At 46.0% G+C, this 24783-nt stretch overlaps 2 protein-coding genes across 3 annotated transcripts in view; both read left to right on the top strand.

Moving 5' to 3' along the window:
• The first annotated feature begins 7264 nt into the window (after positions 1 to 7264).
• On the top strand, positions 7265 to 9508 carry si:dkey-154b15.1 (uncharacterized). Its single transcript, XM_057020347.1, has 4 exons — positions 7265 to 7387; positions 7488 to 7702; positions 8224 to 8315; positions 8389 to 9508. The coding sequence occupies exons 2-4, from the start codon at positions 7519 to 7521 to the stop codon at positions 9343 to 9345; spliced, it is 1233 nt and encodes a 410-aa protein (XP_056876327.1). The 5' UTR covers positions 7265 to 7387; positions 7488 to 7518; the 3' UTR covers positions 9346 to 9508.
• A 603-nt stretch (positions 9509 to 10111) lies between these two features.
• Positions 10112 to 24783, top strand: part of myo1g (myosin IG) — a 22075-nt gene continuing 7403 nt past the window's right edge. The window contains exons 1-21 of one of the 2 annotated variants that reach the window (XM_057020346.1): positions 10112 to 10332; positions 12279 to 12487; positions 12563 to 12656; positions 12749 to 12914; positions 13293 to 13346; positions 13430 to 13525; positions 13611 to 13727; positions 13811 to 14017; positions 14097 to 14242; positions 14785 to 14899; positions 15186 to 15356; positions 15559 to 15629; positions 18037 to 18111; positions 18240 to 18372; positions 19910 to 20076; positions 20328 to 20535; positions 20932 to 21155; positions 21270 to 21414; positions 22882 to 22938; positions 23271 to 23384; positions 24728 to 24783. The exon at positions 24728 to 24783 is cut by the window's right edge and continues 102 nt beyond it. In XM_057020346.1, coding sequence (XP_056876326.1) covers positions 10238 to 10332; positions 12279 to 12487; positions 12563 to 12656; positions 12749 to 12914; positions 13293 to 13346; positions 13430 to 13525; positions 13611 to 13727; positions 13811 to 14017; positions 14097 to 14242; positions 14785 to 14899; positions 15186 to 15356; positions 15559 to 15629; positions 18037 to 18111; positions 18240 to 18372; positions 19910 to 20076; positions 20328 to 20535; positions 20932 to 21155; positions 21270 to 21414; positions 22882 to 22938; positions 23271 to 23384; positions 24728 to 24783 — 2720 coding nt within the window. In that variant the 5' untranslated portion in view covers positions 10112 to 10237. Of the gene's footprint in view, positions 10333 to 12278; positions 12488 to 12562; positions 12657 to 12748; positions 12915 to 13292; positions 13347 to 13429; positions 13526 to 13610; positions 13728 to 13810; positions 14018 to 14096; positions 14243 to 14784; positions 14900 to 15185; positions 15357 to 15558; positions 15630 to 18036; positions 18112 to 18239; positions 18373 to 19909; positions 20077 to 20327; positions 20536 to 20931; positions 21156 to 21269; positions 21415 to 22833; positions 22939 to 23270; positions 23385 to 24727 lie in introns of both variants that reach the window. The other variant, XM_057020344.1, reaches the window with a different exon arrangement.

Here is a 24783-nt window from a genome sequence, read left to right as displayed (position 1 = left end):
TTACACACAATAAAAGCTCAGCACCACCGAAGCTCCAACCGCATGTGTTTAGAGGTGAAGTGAGAGCACAACACTGTTAGCGTGCACGCCTTTTTATGAAGCGTTGAAGGGAAAATGTGTTGAATGATTGTGAAATGTATTCGAGCAGGACGGAAAACAAACTCTTATCTCTGAAAGTTGCGTTGCTCCGCCTGTTCCGCTCCTTCTGTCTTTTGCTCAAGAACAAAACATTTCCCTCCTCATGCAGAGTTTCTGCTGTAGGTTGTGAAAAAAAGTCCTACAGATGACAAATGAAGCAGAAGCTGGTGTGAGGATGCCCCAGTGGGCAGATATGATGCTGCGTGTTGGGTCCATGTGATGGACGGTGGAGTCACACTGGAGACAGAACAGAGAGAACATCCTGTGACCGGTGCTGAGTTAAGCCGCTGACTCAGGCTGCATGCTTGGAAAATCAGGCACTGGAAATCTTCTTAGAGTCGGATCCATCTCCAGGTTCCTCAGAGGAACCTGCAGCGTCAGAGGGTTCCGGCGTGCTGCTCCTGGAGGTCAGACCACGACTCTGCAGCCCAAACACAGCATCAGTCACCAAGAGGCGACAAAGTGCAAGTCATGGAAATATGGATTAACATCAATAAACTGACATAATGTCATACTTTTAGGGAAAATTCTGTAAATATTGGTATTTTATAATGAAGTAAATGTTTAATTATTGACCAGTCATTCCTGGATCACTTCATACTGGGTCCAAGCTTTGACTCTGGCTTTGATGCTCGATTTAATTTTGGGATTTTTACTCTAATAAAGTTGTGCTTCGAGATTTTTGACAACAGAAGGCAATGCCCTTCAATAAGCTTGTGGTTCTTGTTTGGAGAAATTAGATTTATATGCTTCCAATAATGAGCTGATCAATTGTAACCAAGGAAACTGGCCTGATGGAGGAGGTTTGTTTTGAAAAAGGGGTCTTATTATTGTGCTTCCAAATTATTTATTTATTTGTGCAGTTCAAGTGAGATGTGATCTGCAATGAGAGCTTTCACTTCTGATTAATCCCAGCAGGTTGATGATTTTGGACTGGTTGCTGAACAGTGACTGTTATGCTATTGTAGAACTGGTTTGAAACCAGTTACATTTGCCTGATCGGGCAGAATGCTTATTGGTTGTGTAACCATGAGTTGCTGAGGGCGGGGCTAAAAAAACCCGTATTTCTCCAGTCATTTCACAGAATCAGGACTAAGCAATCACATAAACTTTGTAAGGAGAAAAAAAAGGAGGGCTCGTCCGGGATTTGAACCCGGGACCTCTCGCACCCAAAGCGAGAATCATACCCCTAGACCAAAGCTGGGGAACAGTAGTCTGTATAAGATGGGGAAGAAGGGGAAAAAAGGGGAAAAAAGGGGGAAGAAGAGAAGGAAAGACAGAAGTTCGAATCCCACCCGGACCCAAAAATGATAGAATTATTTTTGTAAAACTTTTCATTTATAACAAAGAGAATATGTATGTACAATTGTGAACAAAATGACATTCACATTTAAGCATTTATAAAGCTGAAATTGTCAAAGAAACAAATCAAACCCCAATGAAACCTTGATACAACTATGAAATAAGATGTAAAACTTGCAGTGGAACTCAAAGGGCAGAACAGCCCACAGGGATAAGCATATTAAAAGTAACAATATTGCATTACTGTCTCATCTGCTTCAGACACTGTTCCTTGGTGAGAGCCTCAGTGTTTGGACAGTATATTTTTCCTTTGTACTGAAGAGGGTGGCTGATGGTCCACTGGAGGCAACTGCAGGATCAATTTGCCGTAACCTAGGTTTTGCCTGTCCAGCTGTATTTGCTGGTAAACTGGGGGCTGGCGTTGGTACTGTGGCAGAGAGATGGGTTTTGTTTTTGCACAGGGCAATGGGTCAGCTGGTCGTTGCACACCTTGCAAAAGAACAGACGCCTCCTGACCCTTCAGCCGTTGGTTATACCACTGCATGAGGGTGGTCTGGTTCACTACACGTTGAAAGGTCGTCTGCTGCATTAGTGTCCCATTGCACAGAACCAGCTGCCGGATCTTTTTGTAATCCTGTAAAATTAGAGACCATCGAGATACGCTGTGTTGTCCTCTTTCTTTGGGGCTCGTATGAATGTTGCACAGCCTCGCGAAGATGGTCTCTATCAGGCGACAGCAGTTTGGCCACTGAGCTGGTGAACCACTTGAGCCAAGAACACACCGTTTTGTACTTTCCACCCCAGGAGTGAACACAGCCTTCTTTTTAGGAGACCTGAACCGCCCAGTTAGCAACCGGTCCTGATGTCTTGCAGCATACACAATCCTGTCTTTGTCAAATTTGTCAAGACTCTGCCACAAACCCAGAATGGTGCTAACTTGTTGATTGTTCAGGGTCAATCCCGTCTGCTCTCGTAGCTCCACCAAGTATTCAGCCAGTTCATCTACACGGTCCATTCCAGGAATGCTGCGGTTGTCTCCAGCCTGGAAAATAAAAACTGATAATTAGCTTCTGTGGCATCACAATTTCCTTGTCACTACTTAAATTCTTGCAGACAGACAGATGTCAGGGACCCGACGAGAACCCAAATGCGACACCGGAGTTCATATATATGAATATATATAGATTTACTGTGACACTATTGTAAACAGACACCAATTGCTTTATATTGCTTTGCTAATAATAATTTAGTGCCTGTTTATTTACCATCAGCAGGTGAAATTTGGCCAGCTGAAGCACATGTTCACCTCCACACAAAGACATCATTCACAGCTGTAATCCCACTTGCATAACTCTGGGTTAGGTCTGGAACAGATTCCCTCAACCTACTGTAGCTGTAGTGCTCTGCATATCCAGTTGTTACATCAAAGGGGCCTGACCTCAACAGCTGGATGGAATGACCTGAAAATGACTCTGAAATGGTTCCAAGAACAGTCTCTGAGGGAGGGGGGTCAGTGGGTGATGATGCCCTGTCAACTCATTTGTACTGAAATTATCTCTCCAGTCAGTGATGCTTTAGCAGTGGGGTTATCAGTTAGTGGGATTTTTGTGTTCTTGAAGTGTTATCATTGTACAAAATAGTAGCATTAGACAGTGGTTAGTGTGTAACAATCAGTGAGTTACAACACACCCCTTCCATGTGGAAATACCTGCGGAAAAAAGAAGCCATTCAATGTAATTCTGAAGTAAATACACGTTGAAGTGATTTTAAAATTACTCGTTTGTACATTGTTGGTGAAGAGTTAGAGACTGAAGTGAAGTGTGTGTGTGTGTGTGTGTGTGTGTGTGTGGTTTCCCCATTTATAGTTGGTACAGGACACACAAGAAGAATTCTTACTTTTGTTTGTGCAAACATCAGTGTCACGCAGCGACGGGAGCGGCCCACACAGTCCCAGTCAGTTCTGGTTCTTCACCAGTATGCCAGTGACATCAGCGGAGTGAGTGGCCAACAAAGATGAGATTCATGTGGGGCGTCTGCTGATGGTGTGGGACACAACAGAGGGCCAAACAAGTGCCACTCTGTGCCTTCATTGTTGGGACTGTGTGTGTTCGGAGGGTGAAGGTGGAGCCGCCGGAGCTGCAGACACCCACCAGCAACAGCCGAGACACAGCCGTACTAACCACAGCTTATCAGTCGAGATGCCAAAAATGATTTACAAATTATTTTATCATTTCCACGCGGATGATTCAATGGGATGTCTGTGTTACCGCGTCACTGTGGAATTTGGCCAATCAAATTTAAAATAATTTTCAGACAGACTTTTCTAGTTTTAGCTGAAGGCGATTACATCCTCAGATTTTTAAAAGGTCCTTTACATTTTATTTTCTTGAGTCTCCTTTGTTTAACTCAAATTTGGAAAAAGGTTCTGTGTGTTTTGAAACTTTCTTTGTAGAGTTATTTCATTATATGTATTATTTTGTTGCTTTTTAAAAAAACATCCAATTTGATGCAACCCCCCCCCCCCCAACCAAACAAACAAACAAACAAAACCCAACCTAGACAAACCCAAACATAGCAATCTGCAGCTATTCCTGGTTTTTTACTGCCTCCTGCTGGGAGAGTTCACGTGTGACTAAAGTCAGGACCATAAGCGCAAAAACGAAACATGTAACAACATGAAGAAATGAATATTTTAGACCACGACTCCAACGGGACATTTGTTCAATAATAAAGTGCTTTTACGTACGAAGTGTCGTTTAAAATAAACTATATTCGTAGAAACTTTGAACCATCTGGCAAAAAAACCCAACCTTTAAGACTCTTATACCTTCATTATTGATGGATGAACAACCTACTCAAAGACATAAAGTGAAGAGAAAATGGAAGATTTAGAAACAGTCTTGTGTTCCGCAGCCGCTGGCCCCACAGTTGTTTTCCCCGCTTGTCCATTAGGGGGCGGTAATGCGGCCTAAAGTCTGTTAACTCGTCGATTAATGCAGGCTGTATCGTGAGGAAAGAAAAGTGGTGATGGATGGACTGAGGAACCTGGGAACGATGGGTGGGGAACATTTTGAGCTATGTAAAGTGTTCAGGCGGGAGGAAAGAAGTTTTTTATCTGTACGGGACTGTCTGAAATTATATAAGGATGGATGAATGCGAAAGAGGACCAGAAGGGGGCAGCAATGCAACAACACGATGCCAACTGCACTCAAACCAGAAGAAGAAGAAGAAGAAGTAGTAGAAGAAGAAAAAGAAGTAGTAGAAGAAGAAGAAAGACCACGAGGAGGTGAGGGACGCAACTTTGTCCACTGTAAACTACTTTAATCGTCATATTTAAGTATTTTAGCTTCAACACACCCTAGTGCTAATATATGACTTTTTGGTTGACCAGTTGTGATTCATACGAGTGTTGTTATTTTTGTCCTGTAGAGACACAGTCCGGGGCTGCGTGGTTGTGCCATCATGAACAGCCCAGCGGTCGCTGAGCAGCTGCACCTTAGGGAACAGTAAGTTCTCTAATCGATACTCTAATCGATACTCTAATGCAGCCGAGAGCGAGGCTCAGCCTGCGGTGGCTCCGTCCTTTGCTCTAATGTCTGCCAGAGCGAAGTGTGGCTGTTTGAGGCTCCGCTGTGACCCTCCATGGCGGAGTTATAGGTTATCCCCCAACATGACCTGTTAATACTGAACTATCATGGGTTGGTGTTATGTTATGGATGTATCTGATCTATCCTGACCTGCTTTCCACTTTGCCTGTATGTATTTCCAGGCTTGCGCCGATGAAGTCCGATGGAACCTGACTCTGACTCCATGGTTAGTTTCAACATGGCAGAATAAAATGTCCAGTATTCTGCAGCAGCTTTGGATGTGTGTGACGGTTAATTTGAGTGCAGATTTGCAGCGAGGCTCAGCCTGCGGTGGCTGCGTCCTTTCCTCTAAAATGTCTGCCAGAGCAAAGTGTGGCGGTTTGAGGCTCCGCTATGACCCTTCATGGCCGAGTTATAGGTTCTCCTCCAACATTCCCATCATGAGGGAAGCCTGTTGCTAGCCAGGATTTGAACATACCATCTTGATGCCAATGCAACTTCTCAAAGCATGGATCTATATTTTAAAGTTTGATACAGAAGAATATCATGTGAGAAACTTTATTTTCCCAGGTTTTCAGCCCTGAGTGACATGTTCTGCCTGTAATCTCATGGATTTGGGATCCATCTGGCCTGCAGGTGATTGATGGGGAGAGCTGTCTTCATGTATCTATTAAATAATATTGAATATATTAATATTTATTAAAATGTTTTCTGATGTGCTGATCAGTTGAATAAGAGGATTATCTGAAGGGGTCGGTGGTTTTTGCAAAAACTAAGGACACCTACGTTGCTTCCCAGGTCGCTGGTGCCGGAGCAATCTGGACCAAAGTTTTGGCTCCCACCCGCGGGTCAGGTGAGAACGATGCGAAGATCCTGAGTGATGTTCAGGGTGGCCTTGAGCTGCCAGGAGACCATCTCCTCCAGTAAGTTGTTGTTGCTCATGTCGAAGCAGATGCGCACCGTTTACACGTATGCTGCTTAATGTGTTTATTATATTAAAACCCACTAAACTTAAAGCCACAATATCAGAACTGATATGAATGCGTCCATAACTGCTGACATTAATGTGGATGCTGTCTAAGTGCATGAAAGGAGCCACAGTGCAAACTTAAGTGATGTTTTGAAGGTTCCACTGTTGCTCTCTTGATCCCACAAATGTTGGCTTAACGTTCTGGTTCAATTTGGTGGCCGACACCAGAATCAAAAACAGTGCTATGTAAATGATTAATGTGCTTGAGGCATCTGAACACAACCTTATTTCTTTCATGTTTTTGCAGATGAGACCGAAGGGTCGTTCCACTCAGGCTCGAGTGTTCCGCGTTCCAGATGAAGAAAAACAACCACGCTTGAAAAATGCCCATTCCACCATAATTGTTTGAACCCTGCTTCACTGTTTCCTTTGTTAAAACCAGACATTTTGTTTTGCTTCATTAAAGTTTTTATACCTTAATGATTTTAATTGCTTTTATTTTTGATGGTCTTCAAGCTTCATTGGAGGTTTTACAATGATAGAGCAGTTCCTGCTAACGATTCATAAACGGAGCTCATCTGTGTCGTTTGAACTCGAAGTGTTTGAAGCTATCCCCAACGCTCCAGCCCTAACCCCAAGTAAAAATAAAAGCTGAAATTTGAGATTTAAAGCTGCTTCTTTCACATGAATGAACTAATAAAATTGTGAGCCAGAGAAACATCTTTTAATCCAGATTATAGCGGGATGCTAACTAAGGTGCACATCATCTTGGACGTTGTCTCCCACCATCTCTGACCAGTTGGGCCAACACAGGACACGGCCCTCTGCAGGTATCACCGACCCCATAGCTGCGCACTGACCTCTGACCACTGATGCATTCAGTTCTAGTTTTGATTTGGCATAATTAATGTGTTTCCATGTTCTATGCCTATTCTCTCCTCTACCTGTCCTCCCGCTTCTCCTCTCTCTACCTAGCTGTCCACCAGCATATGAGCCTGGTCCTGCACAAGGTTTCTTCCTGTTAAAGGGGAGTTTTTTCCTGCCACTGTTGCTTATTGGGGGTCAAGCTTGGGATCCTGTAGAGCAGCTAGAGACAGAACTCGAACAGATGCTGATAAATCAACGGATGAAGTGATTTGCAGGAGTTCCTGGTAAATATTGGGCCAGGAACTGTTCCTCTCACTGGAACCTCTCGATGATCAGGCAGCTTGTGACGTGACTGACTAAATAACATTGTTAAATATATAAAAGTTGCGTTCATAAATTAGAATTTAAATCAAATAGTGGACCGGTGACATAGCTTTATTTTGAAAGGTTCGAAGTTAGGCGCGGATATGACGACACGTTTGGTTTCACTTTGACACTAAAAACGCGGTACTGCTAACTTCAGGTAATGTTCGGTGCATTCAACACGTTTTCGAACAAACTGTTTCCCGTTTCACGTACACAGAAGTTTTACTGTCTTTTTTCCATTAAAAAAATCTGCAAAGGTTTAAACAGAAAAGGTGTCCCGACAGCAGGATGGACCAGAAGGGGTGCCTGGTCGAGGTTTTGGGGGTTCCTGACGTTTTACCAGACGATGTCACAATTGACAAACTGCTCATTTATTTTCTGAGGAAAAAGAACGGAGGAGGGGAGGTTCTGAAGGTTCTGTACCCCTGTTACCAGCCCGGACAGGCTTTTGTAACGTTTGAGCAGCCGGAAGGTCAGTGATGGCACCACCGGAAACTGGAAGTTTCGGAGTATGAAACTATTAAAACCCAGATTTTCTCAAAGCATCGCCTCTATTTCTGTGGAGGTGACAGGAATAAATAGGGGGTGAGCGTATTTACTGGAGGGACTTTAGTTTTTAAACGTCATCCTGGTTTAGATGCTACGTACAAGCTACAATGATTCCTTTGTCTTTTAGCAGCTCTTTTTAAACAGGCGATGCAAAGGGTTTCTATTAAGGGTAGAAATGTCAAAATTAACACCAAGACAGATACTGTGACATGTAGGAGATTCTTAAATTAAATGACAGTCATTAAACAATAAAGTTTAATCATTAAGATTGTTGTTTCAAATGCCAGAATCTGAACTGTGTAAACACGGTTGGTCACCACGGAAACAAGATTCTAATGAAGTCCTGACTTAACACGTCCATGTTATTATTATATCTGTCTGTCTTCCTGTTAGTCTGTCTCTCTGTCTGCCTGCCTGTCTGAGGAAGGCGTCTTTATTTTCCAGTTGCTGCTGAGGTTGTGAGGAGGAGTTCTCATATGTTGGAGCTGAACGATCAACGGTATCACCTGACGGTGAGAGCAGCTGATCACGCTCAGGTAAGATCAAGCCGTCTCACCACTTTTAATGCATTTGCAGCTGCAGACCGACCGTGTTGGTGTTTGCCTTCAGATGGATTTCCCGGTGAAGGCCACCCTTCAGCTGAACGCTTTGCTGGACAAGATAAAAGTGCATGACTTCCTCAGGTCGCAGGGCTTTGTGACGAAGGATCTGACCAGGGATCAGGTGCGTGTCAAAGGATCCTTTTTGAAGCTTAAATCTGTGAAGGCCTCGTTGGAGACGCTGCTGAAAGCTCCAGCCACAGTGGGCGCGATCCCATCGCCTTCAACTGTCCCAAAGGTGTCCTCAGGAGACATTTCCAGACATCACACAGACGTAGCAGCTGCTAAACGAGGACCGTTGGATTCAAAACACGAACGTGCGTCTCCATCTGCACCCACCATCTCCTCCTCTTTGCTGCGTGGCTCCTCTCTGGTGGACTCTCCTGGGACAGGAAACCAGCCTGGCTCAGTCAGGACAGGGGAAGTCTATTTTGCTGTCGCACATGAATTGTATGACTACGCCAACTGTCTTCGGAAGAAAGACGTGGACACCATCCTGGTCAGCCACGATGTTAAATTAAGAGTGAAACCTGTCGATGACGCTTTTGTCCTCATCATTCTGTCGGGGAATGGTGCAAATGCCGGCATGAACAAACTAAAGACGCTCCTGGCAAACCTTTTTAAATCTCTGGTGACAACGGAAGTCCCTCTGAAGGATCTGACTCCTGAAGGGATGCGTCTGGTTGCCAAAAACGTTGACAAATCAGTGCTCATGCGGAAGAGGAACGGCCGCCTTCACCTGATTGGACCATCAAGGGAATGCTACGTCCTCAAGCAGAAGCTGCTGGGGAGGACGGCGGACCTGTCTCAACAAAGAGGGAGAATAACCGAGAGAAAACCCACGAGGAGAAGCCTGTCGCTGCCACCGACCAGTCGCAAGACAGATGGTGCTGGAGCTGAAGGTTACGCTCCTTCAAAGTACCAGGATGATGCCGGGAGGAGTCGGGGAAGAGCACTGCTACCATGAAAGAGGTGCAAGACAAACCTGACCCCAGAACCAGACTCCAGAACCAGACCCCTAAGGAGCACTGTGTCCAGTTTTAGTGCAACAAGAAGCTTTTAAATTTAGTCTTTTACACCACTTTGTTTTTTTTAATGAAAAAACTGATTAAACATTTTTATTGCTCCAACTCTTTGGTGTCTTGAATCATATTTCACACGGAAGTTGAAGGTGTTTAAGAGCAGAGTGATGCCAAGCACATGAAGCCGTCTGTTATTGACACTGAAAGTGCCGTTTAGAACCAAACCTGGAGGACATCAGGGACAGCTCACCGTCCCAGGACAGGGACCTGGCCCGAGTGTCTCAGGAGGAAGCTGAAGAACATCTGCACAAACTGTCACCAGCAACACAACCAAAGTTATTTTATAGTTGAGGGGTGAAGGGTCAACCTGCAGAGCTGGAGAACCTGAACACTTGTTACTTCATCACACACGCAAATTTGGGATTGAGAAAGAGTAAACACACCTTTCTTCTGCTCTGTCACACACACACACACACACACACACACACACACACACACACACACACACACTCTGGAGCAGGAAGAACAGCTCAAAGAAGAGAGAGAAGTGGAGATAGAGAGGCTGAGGAACACGGAGCAGAAGTCAGATACACTCTCCTGCCTCACACATCCTGTGTCCGCAGACGTGTGTGACGCCCCGCCGACCGACACGGTGACGTGCTGCAGCTTGTAACCACCGCGCTCTGTCACTACACTAGAATCCAGCAGTGGCCACGCCCACAGCGCCCTGACGGCAGCAGCAGCCCCAGAAGGCCGCTGCACTTCTTCCTTCTCCAGCTGCCGTCTGCCGGTGTGTCTGTGTGTGTGTGTGTGTGTTTTGCTGTGTTTAGTGGCAGCATGGCGGAGCTGGAGGGTCTGGAGTTTGGAAAGTCTGACTTTGTTCTGCTGGATGAGGTGACCATGGAGCAGTTCCTGGACAATCTGAAGCTGAGGTAAGAGCTGAAACACACTTAGAAGGAAGGAAGCAGCTGTCTTCGCCGCCTTGGCCTGACACGAGGAGGAGGAAGAGTGTTACTGAGGGGCTCAAACTGGGGCCCACACTGGTCACCATCGCAACACTAAATAGGGATCAAAGGTCATGGAGAAGCAAACTATTTTATTTGTGATAAGATTGAAATCCTTAGAATAAGCATCTTAAGGGTGGGTCCAGTTGCTTTAGGGACAAACATGAGCTGAATTTTATTTTTATTTTTTTCTAATTCTAATCTTCATTCCTCAAAATTGTTCTTAGATGAAATGTTGAGTCTCCTGGAACTGAAGTTCCTTCATACACGACATGGTCCCGTCCTCCCCTACAAAGCATTTCATGTAAAAACTCTTCGTCAGACTTCAGTGGTGGAAGGTGCAGCTCATCTTCTGGTTGTGGAAGAACCATTGGAGGAGCAAGGGTCAGAACCCTCAAAGTTCTCCAGCACCTACAGTGAAGGTGGAGTCACTGAGACGGCGTGATGGGGCAGTGGGTTGGGGAGGTTTCCCACCCTCGTCCATTAGTCCAGACTGGTTGACTGAAACATTCTCACCCTACTGGTGTGTTCTGATCCGTGTTTGGACCAGATGGTTTAAGCTTTTCTGCTGTCAGCACGTCTCTAGATTACAGCCTGCTCATTTGTAGCATCCCAGCTTATTTAGATCTACTCTTCTTCAGCTGTTCCTACTGGTTCTGTTATCTAACTTCTCAGTTCTGCCTGAAACCTCTGTTTAAAGAGAACAAAGCAATAGTTAGAGGTTATATGTGGTTTTGCAGTTCCTCAAGCAGCTAGCTGGCGTCTCCACCGCCGTGTGTGCAGCCTGGACGCTTGTGCATCGGTCAGACAAAGACAGTGAGACAGCAAACGGCTGAAAGTGGTCAAAAACAACAATGTTGGAGGTAGAGAACATATACAGGATGGTAGGCTAGTGGAGCTAGTTAGCATTACCTAGTGTTTTGGTTTGGTCAATCTCTTTTCTTAAATCAGCCCATTTATGACCTCTAGTTAGCAAGAAAAGTCAGTCCAGAATCTCTTTTAGGGTTTTTTTTCTTTTCTTTTTTTTTAAACCTTCTTTAAGTAAGAACTCCTCCAGTAGGAAACAAAGTAATGACACAAGAAGACATAATTATGCTCATGAATGATAATGAACACAGGATGAATCAGGAAAGTGTTGAATCAAGAGAACTACGGTATTCCAATTACTGACAGCACCTCAGTTCAAACTTCCCATAATAGTAACACACATTTGGACAGATATTAACACTAAAATTGCTGAATTCTTGACAAATGCCTGAAAAAAACTCTTCTCTTTGGCGTTTTTTTTAGATGAGGATGTTTCCTGTATTTTTTTCTGCCCTAAAAAGCTCAAAACTGTCGTCAGGTTACCAGAGCTGTGACACCCCTCCCACCACAAGTTTCATTTCCTGGCTTGCGTTCACACGCATGTTTCATTTCCTGTCAGCAAATGACTTCAACATTGCAAGAACGGGTGGCACGAAAATGTCAACAGCAGACGGTGGTGACACCCAAATGCACTCGATTATTTCAAGGAAATTAAACCGAAAGAGTGGCAGATGCAGAGATGATGACACCAAGATGGAAGTTTAATTTACGGAATCATCTTTAAATCTTTGGGTTTTCAGTCTGACCAAAGTCCCACATGAACAACTGAGGAGGTGAAGATCAGCAGAAAAACCGGACGTGTAGAAGATGCTTTGACCACCAGGTGGTGCTGTGGTGACTTCAGTAGTTTTTGTTCTTTTAATACCCCTTTAATTCCCATATTCCGACCCCATTTCTATCAAGCTTGATCCCAGAGTTGTGGTGGTGGGGAGTGGGGGTGGTAGGACTAAAGCAGCAGAAGACAGTCGGTGATGGACAACGTCCTGTGTAATTTTATGTTTGTGCAGGTTTGAGAAGGGACGTATTTACACCTACATTGGAGAAGTTCTGGTCTCCGTGAACCCCTACAGAACCATGGAGATCTACGGCAAAGAGAACATCGATGCGTATCGTGGCCGTGAGCTGTACGAGAACCCTCCTCACCTGTACGCGGTCTCAGATGCAGCCTATAAGGCAATGAAGAGGCGGGCCAAAGACACCTGCATCGTCATATCAGGTCTGCCTTTTGGAGATTTACCAACCATCCATCTACCTGATGAGACGTCTGAGGGACTGGTGTCCTGTGTTTCAGGTGAAAGTGGGGCAGGAAAAACAGAGGCTAGTAAATACATCATGCAGTACATAGCAGCCATCACGAACCCCAACCAGAGGGTGGATGTGGAGAGGTGGGCGCCGCTTCACCTGAACGCCATATGAAGGAACCCTAACCCTGACAGGCTTCCTTCCGTGTCTTCTTCTGATGCTTTCACGTGTCAAGGGTGAAGAACGTGCTGCTCAATTCCAACTGTGTGCTGGAGGCCTTCGGGAACGCCAAGACCAACCGCAATGACAACTCCAGCCGCTTTGGCAAGTACATGGATATCAACTTCAACTTCAACGGCGACCCCACCGGAGGTCACATCAACAACTACCTGCTGGAGAAGGTGAGGGGGGCGTGGGCATCTACAGGCTTACAGGACAGATTCACAGCTAATATCCAATATAGGTGATGACACCAACATGCAGGGAGGAGGAGATCTTTGTCTGCCTAATGCTAAGATAAATGCTAAGGCTAACCAGCATTCGGCTATGAGAGTTGAATTAAGTCGATTCTGCAGACAGGCGTTCAGAAGGTGTGTGAACAAGCTCCAGTCGAACCATTTGAGTAGCTGCACCGAAACTCTTCGACGTTTGACATTGTGCCACCAGAAATTTTCACATCAATCTGAAATGAGGCTGCTGGAACAAACCAGATGAGAATTCTGGGTGTAGAACGTAAAGAGTGGTGGGGCTGACCGCAATAATCTGTTGTCTCATTGAAGTCCAGGGTGGTCCAGCAGCAGGGGGGGGAGAGGAACTTCCACTCCTTCTACCAGGTGAAGCCCTCTTCATCATTTGCTGCCTTTTCCTGCCCAACAAACATGTCAGACCTTCTTCTTTCCGTCTCCACGTGTTGCAGTTGCTGCGTGGAGGTTCAGAAGAGATGCTGAAGTCTCTGCACCTGCAGAAGGATCCTGCTGTGTATCTGTTCATCAGAGAGGGCGCCGCAGCAACTGTCAGTTCCTCACCTTCACGTCTTACTGTTCTTTTGGTGCTTGGTTGAACTTGAGAAGAAGAAACCATCACACGTTTGTCTGCAGACCTTCAACAACGATCGAATGGGTCACAGAGCGGTGATGAGCGCCCTGGGTGTGATCGGCTTCTCGGAGGAGGAGATTAAAGCCATATATCAGATCCTGGCTTCCATCCTTCTGCTGGTAACTCCTGACACTGACTCACCATGGAAGCAGGCTTCAAGGTCTCCTCTGCTTCCCTGTTTTACTCTGACCTTCCCCTTCAGGGTAATTTACAGTTTGAGAGTGACGGTGAGAGCGTTCAGATTGGGGGTGTTGAAGCCGTCAGCCACCTTTCAGAGCTAATGGGGACGGAGCCCGACGCCTTCAGGAAGAGCCTGCTATACCGCACAGTGGCCACCGGGGGCGGCGAGGTCATCGAGAAGGCGCACACGGAGCAGGATGCCTGCTTCGGTCGGGACGCTTTTGCCAAGGTGCTGAAGGTTTATGCTCAGAGCCGCCTTCATCGCATGGTGGCAGCTCCCCTCTGAACCACTTTCTGCTCTCCTGAAGGCTCTGTATGAGCGACTGTTCAGCTGGATCGTGGGCCGCATCAATGATGTCATCCAGGTCAAAGACTACAACCCGCTGCTTCATGGCAAGAACACAGTCATTGGCGTGCTGGACATCTACGGCTTTGAGATCTTTGACAACAACAGGTTGGTGTCGCTGTACCGAGTTTCTTTACAGCAGCTTTTTCAAGCTGACGTGTCCTTGAGCAACGCTAAAGCCTCGCGTCTGATGTTTCAGGTCAATATTGTGGGGTGGTTGAATTCTGCTGAGTCAACATCCCGACGCACTGATGTGTGACGTTCTGGTGTTAGATAGTAGAACTTTCCCCCATTTTCTGTCTTTTCTTAGTGTATGGGTTTAAAGATCCTGATTTTCGGTTTCTGAAGAACCCCGTTGGGGTGTGACTCTGACAGACGATGTAAACGTCAGCTTCTGGAACTTCTCACATGTTCACAGATGTTCTCAGATGTTCTTAGATGTTCTCGGTTGTTCGCTGATATTCTCAGATTTTCTCAGTTATTCTCAGATTTTCTCAGATGTTCTTGGATGCTCTCAGTTGTTCTCCAATATTCTCAGATTTTCTCAGTTATTCTCAGATTTTCTCAGATGTTCTTGGATGTTCTCAGTTGTTCTCCAATATTCTCAGATTTTCTTAGTTGTTCTCAGATGTTCTGCTGTTGTCGCTCAGTTTTGAACAGTTCTGCATCAACTACTGCAACGAGAAGCTGCAGCAGCTCTTCATCGAGCTGATCCTCCTGCAGGAGCAGAGTGAATACCAGAGAGAGGGCATCACCTGGCAACATGTGAGACACACACACACACACACACACACACACACACACACACACACACACACACACACACACACACACACACACACACACACAGTTACCTGCAGATTTACATGGTTGCCTGGTTACAGATTTGAAAATGTACCTTCTGACTTTGTTAACTTGAAAGACACAAATGTTTGTTTTTAATCCTGGTTTTATTTTTTTGGTGAATTGGGACTATTGTCATTTTACAAACGAATGTGTTCCTGCACGATTGTTAGGTTTCACCGTCGTTCTCTCCGGTTGATTTTCACAGATCGATTACTTTAACAACCAGATCATTGTGGACCTTGTGGAGCAGTCTCATAAAGGCATCATCTCCATCTTAGATGAAGCATGTCTCACCGTTGGCAACGTCACTGACACCGTCTGCTTGGACAGCATGGACTCCAAACTGGCCCAGCACCCCCACTACACCTCCCGCAAGGTGAGTAGAAGGAGCCAAGTCCCCCCTCCCTGAGAACTGCTGGACCTCTCATCACATCCAACAGTTTTGCAATCCAGTCAGCAGAGGGCAGAGTTTGTCCACTACTGAAAGTTGCTCCACATCCACAAGATGCTTTCAAACACGGGTCTCCAGAACATTAGAGTGGTTCTGAAACGCTCACAGCCTCTATTTCCCCCTCTAGCTCAGCCCCACAGACAAAAGCATGGACTTCCAGAAGCACTTCAGGATTCATCACTATGCTGGAGACGTCACGTGAGTTTGGTCGCAGTCATCAGAAATAGGATTAAGTGTTGAGCTTCATTGTTCCAGCTTTACCTCAGGTCAGTCGAGAGGAACCACAACATGACAGGAGGAGACGTACAAACGTCATAGATTAGGTCTCAGGGTAGACGCTGTAGTAGCTATATGGTGTCGCTGTTTGACCTCTTTAAACATCAAACCCTCATTCACACTCTTTCATCTTAATTTGTCCAAAACTATGCATGTCCAGATTCCCGTCGCAGCTTCACTTCCTGAACATGTTTAGTGGATCTACCCATCACACAGAGGCCCCGGGGCAGCAGCCAGCACACGCCTCTGCTTCAGAAGATCACTCACGTGTACTGGCTGTAATCTGGGGGGGCTTTAATATGTCAAGAGGACATGGAAGCCAGTGGAGGAGGGGGGGTAAGAGGGAGTGGTGGGAAAGATGCAGCCAGCTGAGACTTTTCAGCTCAGCACCTCCAGACCAGAGAAGTTGCTGCTTAGATGGAACAAAAGTTTTTAGAGTTTTTAGGGTTCTGCTAAAAGGCATAAAGAATAGAAACCTGCCGTTGCACCTGAATATACCTGCTGGCATGAGTGTCAGCGGGACCAGAGACGGGTGTGTGAGGACAAGTGGAGGAGCTGAGAGGACGAGTGGAGGAGCTGAGAGGACGAGTGGAGGAGCTGAGAGGACGGGTGGAGGAGCTGAGAGGACGAGTGGAGGAGCTGAGAGGACGAGTGGAGGAGCTGAGAGGACGAGTGGAGGAGCTGAGAGGACGAGTGGAGGAGCTGAGAGGATGGGTGCAGGAACTGAGAGGACGAGTGCAGGAATTATGAAATGTGTACATCATTTCACTCCCTTTATTGCATGAGAACACGTACGTGTCCACATCAGGGTCACTCCAGCTGTCACACTCTCATCATGGTCTCCCTCTGGCCTCTATCACACCCCCACACCCCCGCTCTCCTCGCTAAATATACCTTCACCCTCCATCCTGCCCCCCTCACCCAGACACCACCATCTCCTGCTTTGACCTACTTCTCTCCCTCCTCTTTTGAGTCTTCACTCCCTCCCTCCCTCTCTCCCTCCCTCCCTCCCTCTCTATGTCTCTCAGTATTTCAGCAGATCAGCTGTTTCTACTTCTTCTTCTTCCATTTCTCCTTCTTCAGCCCTCATTAAAGCAGCCATTTCACAGCTGAAGCTACATCACATGGCTACTTTAAACAACCCACTGTTGATAACTGAAGGAAGCGTTTGATGAGTCTAAACTTGGATTTCCGCTCTGTCTCCCTGACATGATGGGGCCCACAGCCCTCCACATCACAGCTTTTCTGTGGTTCTGCCCTTGGCTGCTCCTGCAAGTTGCTGATGCACTGAAACCATCCATATCAGCAGAACCCCCCCACCCCCCCAAACGCTGACTGTGCCCCTCACAGCCTTGACCTCCCTCCAGACGTCCCTCTACATCATCCTCCTGTCTCTCATCCAGCCTGGCTCTATCTCTCTTTAGCTGCATCTCTGGGGTCTGATGGTCAGGTGGTGTGTTTGGTGCCCCTGTGCCAAGGGTACACATCTGTCACAGCTGGCTTCCAGATGTGACTGTCTGGGCTGTACAGACAACACGTGAGGCGGCGTCTCCGCCTCCGTGTGTTTTCAGAGGGGGCGGGTGTGTGATGGACCTACATGAAGCTTGAAGGCATGAAGCTTTCTGAGCTACCTCCTCATCTGGTTTCGTGTTTGTCCTCTTTACATTGAGCAAACACCTCTGCGGAGCTTCTGGTTCTATATGTGTTTATAATCTGTACCATCACACATCCAGCTTCATGATGTGTGTTGAGGAACCGTCTCCTGTGGCGCACATGGTTATTACGTGTGTGTGTGTGTGTGTGTGTGACCCTAACCTGGAATCACTCATCCAGTCTGAGTTCAGACTTTTCTTTAGCTCTCAGTTGTATTTTATTCTGTATCCATATTTTATCTCCATTTCCATATTTTTCCCTATAAAAGTTTGAAGCGTTGGGTTAGGGTTAGGGTTGCAGGTGATGTTGACGTTGGTCTCGACTTTCCGTAGAAATAAAGAATGCTGATCCGTTATCATATAGTGTCCACCCTGGCCACCGGGACACAGCAAGTGTCTATTGCGTCATATACGTATTAAACATGCTATCAAGAGACCACCAAGAGACAGGTTGACCTCGTTGCCTCCCTGAGGCCCCTGACCTCCCAGTCATTATCGTCACAACCAACTGATTCAGCAGTTTCCCTAAATGGGATCTGAGTGCTGTGGCGTTGTTGGTAATCTCCTCTAACTGAAGCTGATAATGAAGCCTTCACTGTCTGCTCAAGAGGTTCCTCTTGACATGTTGAGTTCTAGTTTCCGGTTCCTTCTCTCACCTCTGTGTTTATCTGTTGCAGATATTCCATTGAGGGGTTTTTGGACAAAAACAAGGATCTTCTTTTTCAAGATTTTAAGCGACTCATGTTCAACAGGTACCAAATGTGATGTTTCAACAGTTCAGGCTGCTCATCAGCCTCTGACCTCAGCAGTGATGGAAGGATTAATTCATTTCATTCTAAAGGAAATTCATGATGGTCTTCCTCCCTTTTTGCCCTTAAAGTAACAACCAAGCGTTCAAGGAGATGTGGCCAGATGGAGGTCTGAGGATCACAGAGGTCACCAAACGACCCCTGACCGCAGCAACACTCTTCAAGAACTCCATTGTGGCCTTGGTGGATAAACTGGCCTGCAAGGTCAGGCAGAACTAACTATTAATGATTGCATGTTGTTTAAAGACTGAACAAAGACATTTCTCTTGGTCAAAAGTGAAGTTCAGAAAGGATGATCACCACCTGCTGGCTGATTATATTGAAGATCACAAATGATTTAGTGATTCCAGGACCTCGACGATGACCCCCTCAAACACAGTTCCTGGCAGCATTTTGCATCAGGATATTGGTGATAGTTGATATTTTGACGGTGTAGGTGATGTGTTAACCTGGGACAGGTAAAGATACCTGCTCCAACTTCAGGCAGTCAGAGAAGAGTCCAATTACTGAAGTAGTCCTGCAGGTTCTGTAGTATTTATCCTTGGGATCCTGGAGAATCAGGATGTTGGTTTGGACCAGCAGCAGCTCATATTTATTGGTTTAGTTTCATACTTCCACGTTCTTCATAATCAGAAGGACGCCGTGCGCCGCTTTGCACACTCTCCATGACTCACAGGCTATTCTGAAGGTGCAAATGTGTTTTTCCGGAGACGGTTTGTCAGTTTGAGCAGCTCTCAGAGGGTCCTATAGAACCTCTATAGCCTCTTCTCGGTCCTCCTGCTGATTAGAAGCAGGTGGAGGTGGGTGGGTTAGTCATGTTCTCCCCACTCTGCTTGCCTCAACTCTCTGGCTGTAATCTGACACGTAATGATGTTATTTTGGGACATCTGCTGTCACCCTATTGTTGCATCTAATCCCAGTAAGATTTTGAACAGTGTAAGAAAGCCCTCCATCTCCTCAGGTCATAGACCCTACAGAACCCCCCTACCCCCATTTCCTAGTGAAGCTGCACTTGATGGACCAACATGCAGTAGAGACTCTCCTTCCTCCATGTTTTCACTGAGAAACTTTTGCAGCCTCCTTTAAGAGAGGATCTGGTGTCTATAGGTGATCCTTGTGGACTCCACCACCTTTATAGCCTTCAGAGCTTTAATGAGCAGCTAAATCTGCCATTATTGAGTGAACGTTGGTGCTGTGAGGGCCTTGGCTCCTCTCTGTAGCATCTGCTGGAAAATACTCCACTAACTGAGGACACTGAACTCCGTTTGCCAGTTTTGCCAGTTTGCCAGTTTTGCCAGTCTGTTCTTTGCAGGCTGATGTGAAGAGAATTACACTGATAAAAAAGATGGAAAAGAAATTAAATTATTTTTTTTATCATCAAACTCTGAATAAGTCCAATTCTTCCAGAGTAACTCATTGCTGCTGCAATGTTCTTCTAGTATTCACGTGTGTGACGTCTGATCCAGTTTGTTTTGTAGCTTCTCCATCATCCAGATCATGGAGTTCTTCTCCAGGTCAGAGAGCCGATGAAGCTACAGAAGAAGCCTTCCATGAATTTTTAAAATGATTCAAAGCTCTTTATTTCTTATGTAAATACAGTCTTTAAACATCACAACTTCCCAGAGTTCCTGAAATTCTGGAGGTTTCGCAAAACCTCCGAAAGTTTCAATTTGGAAGGAAAGAAAACCACGAGACAAAGATGTTTTCAGTAAAAGAATCCTTTTATCTCTTCTCCTGTCAGGAGCCTTATTATGTGCGATGCATAAAACCCAACGAGATGAAGTCCCCGGTGCTCTTCGACGACGCCCGCTGCCAACACCAGGTGGCCTACCTGGGCCTGCTGGAGAACGTGATGGTGCGCAGGGCGGGCTTTGCTTACCGGCAGTCGTATGCTCGCTTCCTGCAGCGGTGGGTCACACACACACACACACACACACACACACACACACACACACACACACACACATGTCTTCATCCTGGTTCATGCTGCTGTCTGTTTAACTCCAGGAGCTCAGAACCTTAAACATTTGTGCATCATCAACCATTTCTGGTAGAACCTGGCCTCAGTAGCTCTGGCCTCATAAGCCTAACAGACATGTTTGTAACCATGACACTAATGAAGGTTTGGTGGTTTTGGCTCCTCTTCTGTCTTCCTGCAGATATAAGATGACCTGTGAGTACACCTGGCCACACCACCTAATGGACTCAGACAGAGACGCTGTAGAGACCATTATCAACAAGCACGGTTTCCAAGATGACGTGGCTTATGGAAACACGAAGCTGTTTGTCAGAACACCTCGAACGCTCTTCACTCTGGAGCAGGAGAGGGCCACTCTTATCCCCATCCTGGTGCTGTTCCTGCAGAAGGTCTGTCCTTATGTGTTTTCCTGGCAGATATTGATGAAATTGGAATCTCTGGTCTGGTCATGTGGTTATATTTGATGACACACTGTTTCCTTCTCATGCTTCATCCCTCTGAGTCCCAAACAGGAAGCTGCTGTTTGTCTCATCTCATGAATACGTGGCTCCTGGTTATGTTTGAATTAATTAATCTGCCGTCTGAAATCCTAATTCCCTCTAACAATAATTGTGATAATTAATGAGATCTTCTCTGCAGTCACATTAAAGTCAATTACCTCAGCACCTCAATGAAACTTTCTTTCCTTTGACCTACTTTGATGACTCCGCAGCTTCTGTAACTGGAGCACAACTTTGCCCTGGCTCAGCGCAGCTCTCTCAGCTCTGGCTCTATTTCTGCTCCAGGTGTGGCGGGGGGCTTTGGCACGCATGCGCTGTCGGAGGCTGAGGGCCATCTCCGCCATCATGGGCTGCTACAAGCGTTACAAGGTGAAGGCTCACTTCTGGGAGGTGGAGAGGAGGTTTGCTAACGTGCGAAACATGGCAGACTATGGGAAAGGTGTGGAGTGGCCGACTCCGCCCGCCACCCTGGCACAGTTTCACAGCGCCACAGTCACGCTGCATCGCAGGTCAGATGTAAACATGTACGCCATGAACCTGCTGTGGTGTCCTGGTTGACTGTTGCAGGTGACTATTTGTGGCCAATTAAACACGCTGGAATATTCTCTGCTTCATGTTTTCAGGTGGTGGGCCAGACAGAAAGTGAAGAATATCCCTCCCTCTGATATGCTGGAGGTTCGGGCTAAAGTGGCGGCTCTAACTGCCCTGAGGGGGGAGAGAAAGGACTGGGGCCTCGGCCGAGCTTGGGAGCGAGACTATCTGGCAAATGTGAGGAAAATCTTACAGCTTTTGTAAGCAAAAGGGGGCAGCTGAGAGGTTCACCTTCACACATGACAGAAACGTTTGCAAAGGCTCATCTGAAGGGTGAAATGTGGCACCTGGTGTTTCCAGCAGAAGTCTGGACCCACCACCACCATAAGGCTCTGGATTCTTTAATAAGATAACAGGGAAACCTCCTCAAAGGGTGAAGACGGTTACAGTCAACCTGAGCTCAATGAGCAGCGTTACTGTTGTGAATGGACACAGTGCACGTGATGAACACCCCCATCACCCCCTGCTAATGAAACACACAGTCGCTGCCTTTGAGGTGTGACGGTGCTGAGAGACGCTGTCAGGGAGCCTGAAGGCCGCGCTGACCTCCCTGTCAGTCTGTCAGGCAGCTGGTGTCTCCGCCGTCCTCCAGGGCTCCGGCTTCACGTGCTTCTGCCGAGGCCACAAAGACCTATAGATAAGTGGAGTTAACACAGCATGAAGTCAGCAGCAACTGGGACTGATACGCATGGTTCTGCTCCCGTAAACCACTGAAAGGAGACTGTTTATCCAGTTAGACCAGTTTGTTTTATTATCCGGGAAATTGATATTTACAGTGATTATTTTTGTGTATCTGAGAATATAAGTAGTTGCAATGGAACGGTTACTTTATTTTAATATCCTGCTCACAGAACCATCAACCAGATGCACAAAATAAGTCAAATCTGTGTTTAACATTTCCTGCTGCCTTCAGTCTCCCCCACAAACTCACAGAAATGTTACTTAACAGTCAAACGGGGCATTTTTCCTAATTTTCTGGAATAAACTAAAGGAGAGTCCTTCTATGCAAACGTAGGGATGTTTTTGAACAAGTAAACTGAGTTATTTTCTCAGCTTTTCTCAGGTTCCTCTCATTCCTCTGAGTGGTTGAGAGACATTAGGAGTGCTTTAGTATAGCCAGGCAGGTAGCAGGGGTTTCAACACGCAGCCAGTGGACTGGTGTTGGGAGGTGATGCCCCGGCTGCTCCAGCTGATCCTGGTGGGTGGGCGGAGGTCAAGTCCTTCGACCTATTTCTATACGAAAACAGAAAGTGTTAGAAAGTGTTCATTTTATTTGTTGTCTTGCACTTATGAATGGCAGAATGACCAGTGCCACGACTCCTAGAGAAATGTGGAGTGGTGCCAGGCTCTTCTGATGGTTAACCTGCAGACGCTGAACAGGAATTTGTCATTAGTTAACTCAGCTTCAGTTGGGCCGTTCATGAGACCCTTGTCTGGTAGCAGAGCCTTCAGGCTCCCATCTTTGATCTGCTCCTGGAATTTAAATGCTGTTAAAGCTTGAAATTGGCAGAGAGAGGTCACTCAAACCTTCAAGACTCGGACATGTTTGCTGGTGGTGCCGTCCTGCTTCTATAATCCAGAACTTCCTTCTTGCAGGTGAGAGATTCCCCTCTGACCAGTTCGACCTTTCTCCATGTTTTCAAGGATCTGAAGGTCAGAGATGAGTTCAGCCAGGTCCTCTTCTCTGGCTTCTGCAGGAAGGTATGTGAGTTCCTGTTGAACTTACACTTCTGATTCTCTCCTCTTGCTCCGGGATGTTTTTCTCACATTTTCCTTTTGGTGTCATCTCATCTTTGAAAATGTAACAAAAACACATCCCAAACAGGAGAAGCACAATATCACTAAATTCACTCTCAACCTGTAAGAAGGTTACTATTTAACCTCTGGATGAACTTGTGCTTCTCATGCATTGATAATTGCCACCACACTGTCCTGATCAGGACACAAGCAAGACGGTTACTCACAACCTTTGTTGCTTTGGTTTGTTATGCTGATAACAAGAACGTATGAATGTGGAGCTTTCTTCTGCTCAGGTGAACAGATTCAACAAAAGCTCAGACCGAGGCCTCCTCATCACAGACACCTATGTCTACAAGCTAGACCCGAACAAGCGCAACAAGGTTTTGAAGAGGATCTCTTTAGAGGCTGTGAGTACTGAAGGACACACACACACACACACACACACACACACACACACACACACACACACACACACACACACACTGTCATGATTCCATGACACAGGGAGAAATAGCTAAACTGCAGTAGAGCTACTTAGACCGCGGTAGCTCTGCTCCATCTGCCTTGATAGGACTTCACTGGGTCCTCCTGAGGAGGTGGAAAAGCTTTGTCCATCCTTATATAAAAGGCCTAAACCTGTAAAGGAATTTGCTCTTCCTCCAGTTACAGTCATGTCAGTGAAACATGCTAATGTTTGGAGCTCCCAGACACGTTTTCCTGAAGATTCACTGGGAAAAAGGCTCTCAACATTTCCATCCTATTTTTAAACTTTTTGTTATGTTCAAAGGGAATTTCAGTCACTGATTTAATTGAAAGGGAAACAAGCAGATATTTTCTGTGATGTTTAATGTAATTCTAATAAAAGTGTGCAGAAAGAACGAGCTCTGCAGCACATTCCACCTAATGAGTCAGCACAGCTGGATTCCAGCAGTTAAAAATATGCTGCAGGGTTAAAAAGTCTCATTATGCAGCAGCAGAGCAGCTAAAGATAGCTGAGGCCATTAAGTTCTACTGCTCAGACAGAGAAATGGGCCTTATTCAGGGCAGTAACAGATGTTAGAAAACTACACAAGAACAGCTACTAGTATGTCCTCACTGCCCCTTCAACCACCACAACCATCAGGTTCAACCATCAGGTTTAACCACCATAACCATCATGCTACCACCAGTGTGTGTATATGTGTGTGTGTGTGTGTGTGTGTGCGTGTGTGTGAGTGTCTGTTTCCTGTGTTCTCGCTTCTACTAAGCCACTGTCCATTTCCCATCAATTATATTCTACTATATTAATTTTACAGATGTTGTTAAAGTGATTTTGATGATTGTTATCACTGATCATAAATGTAACTTAATTCTGGGACATTTCTACCCACGTGGAATGGATCGGTCTATTCTTCCAACTGGGTCAGGACTCCTAACATTACGGGGACGTTTCTCCCAGCCTACATATTTTCATCAGAACTAATCCTCTGAGTTCATTTAACTTGACCTTCCCAGCACTGTATTAAATTCACAGGTATTACATACTCACTGGATAATCCCTGAGGTTTCCTCTTAGCACTAATGAACCCTGTGCTTCTCCACAAGGGGAGTGGATCCATCTACTCTAGGTCCTAACAAGTAGTAATTTAAGTAATTCCAATTTTATTTGTCAGACGATACAATTTTAGCTGCTCAAAACAACAGGTGATAAGGTCTATCAAATCAGATGTGGAACTTTGACCAGATGTGGTGGCTGTTTGTCCCTTCTCAGGTTACCGGACTGAGTGTGACCAGCGGTGTTGACCAGATGGTGGCGCTACACACGTC

Source organism: Takifugu flavidus, chromosome 21 (genome assembly GCF_003711565.1).
Source record: "Takifugu flavidus isolate HTHZ2018 chromosome 21, ASM371156v2, whole genome shotgun sequence".
NCBI lineage: Eukaryota > Metazoa > Chordata > Actinopteri > Tetraodontiformes > Tetraodontidae > Takifugu > Takifugu flavidus.
Note: the sequence above shows the minus strand (reverse complement) of the source record. Positions and strands in the feature narration are given on the sequence as shown.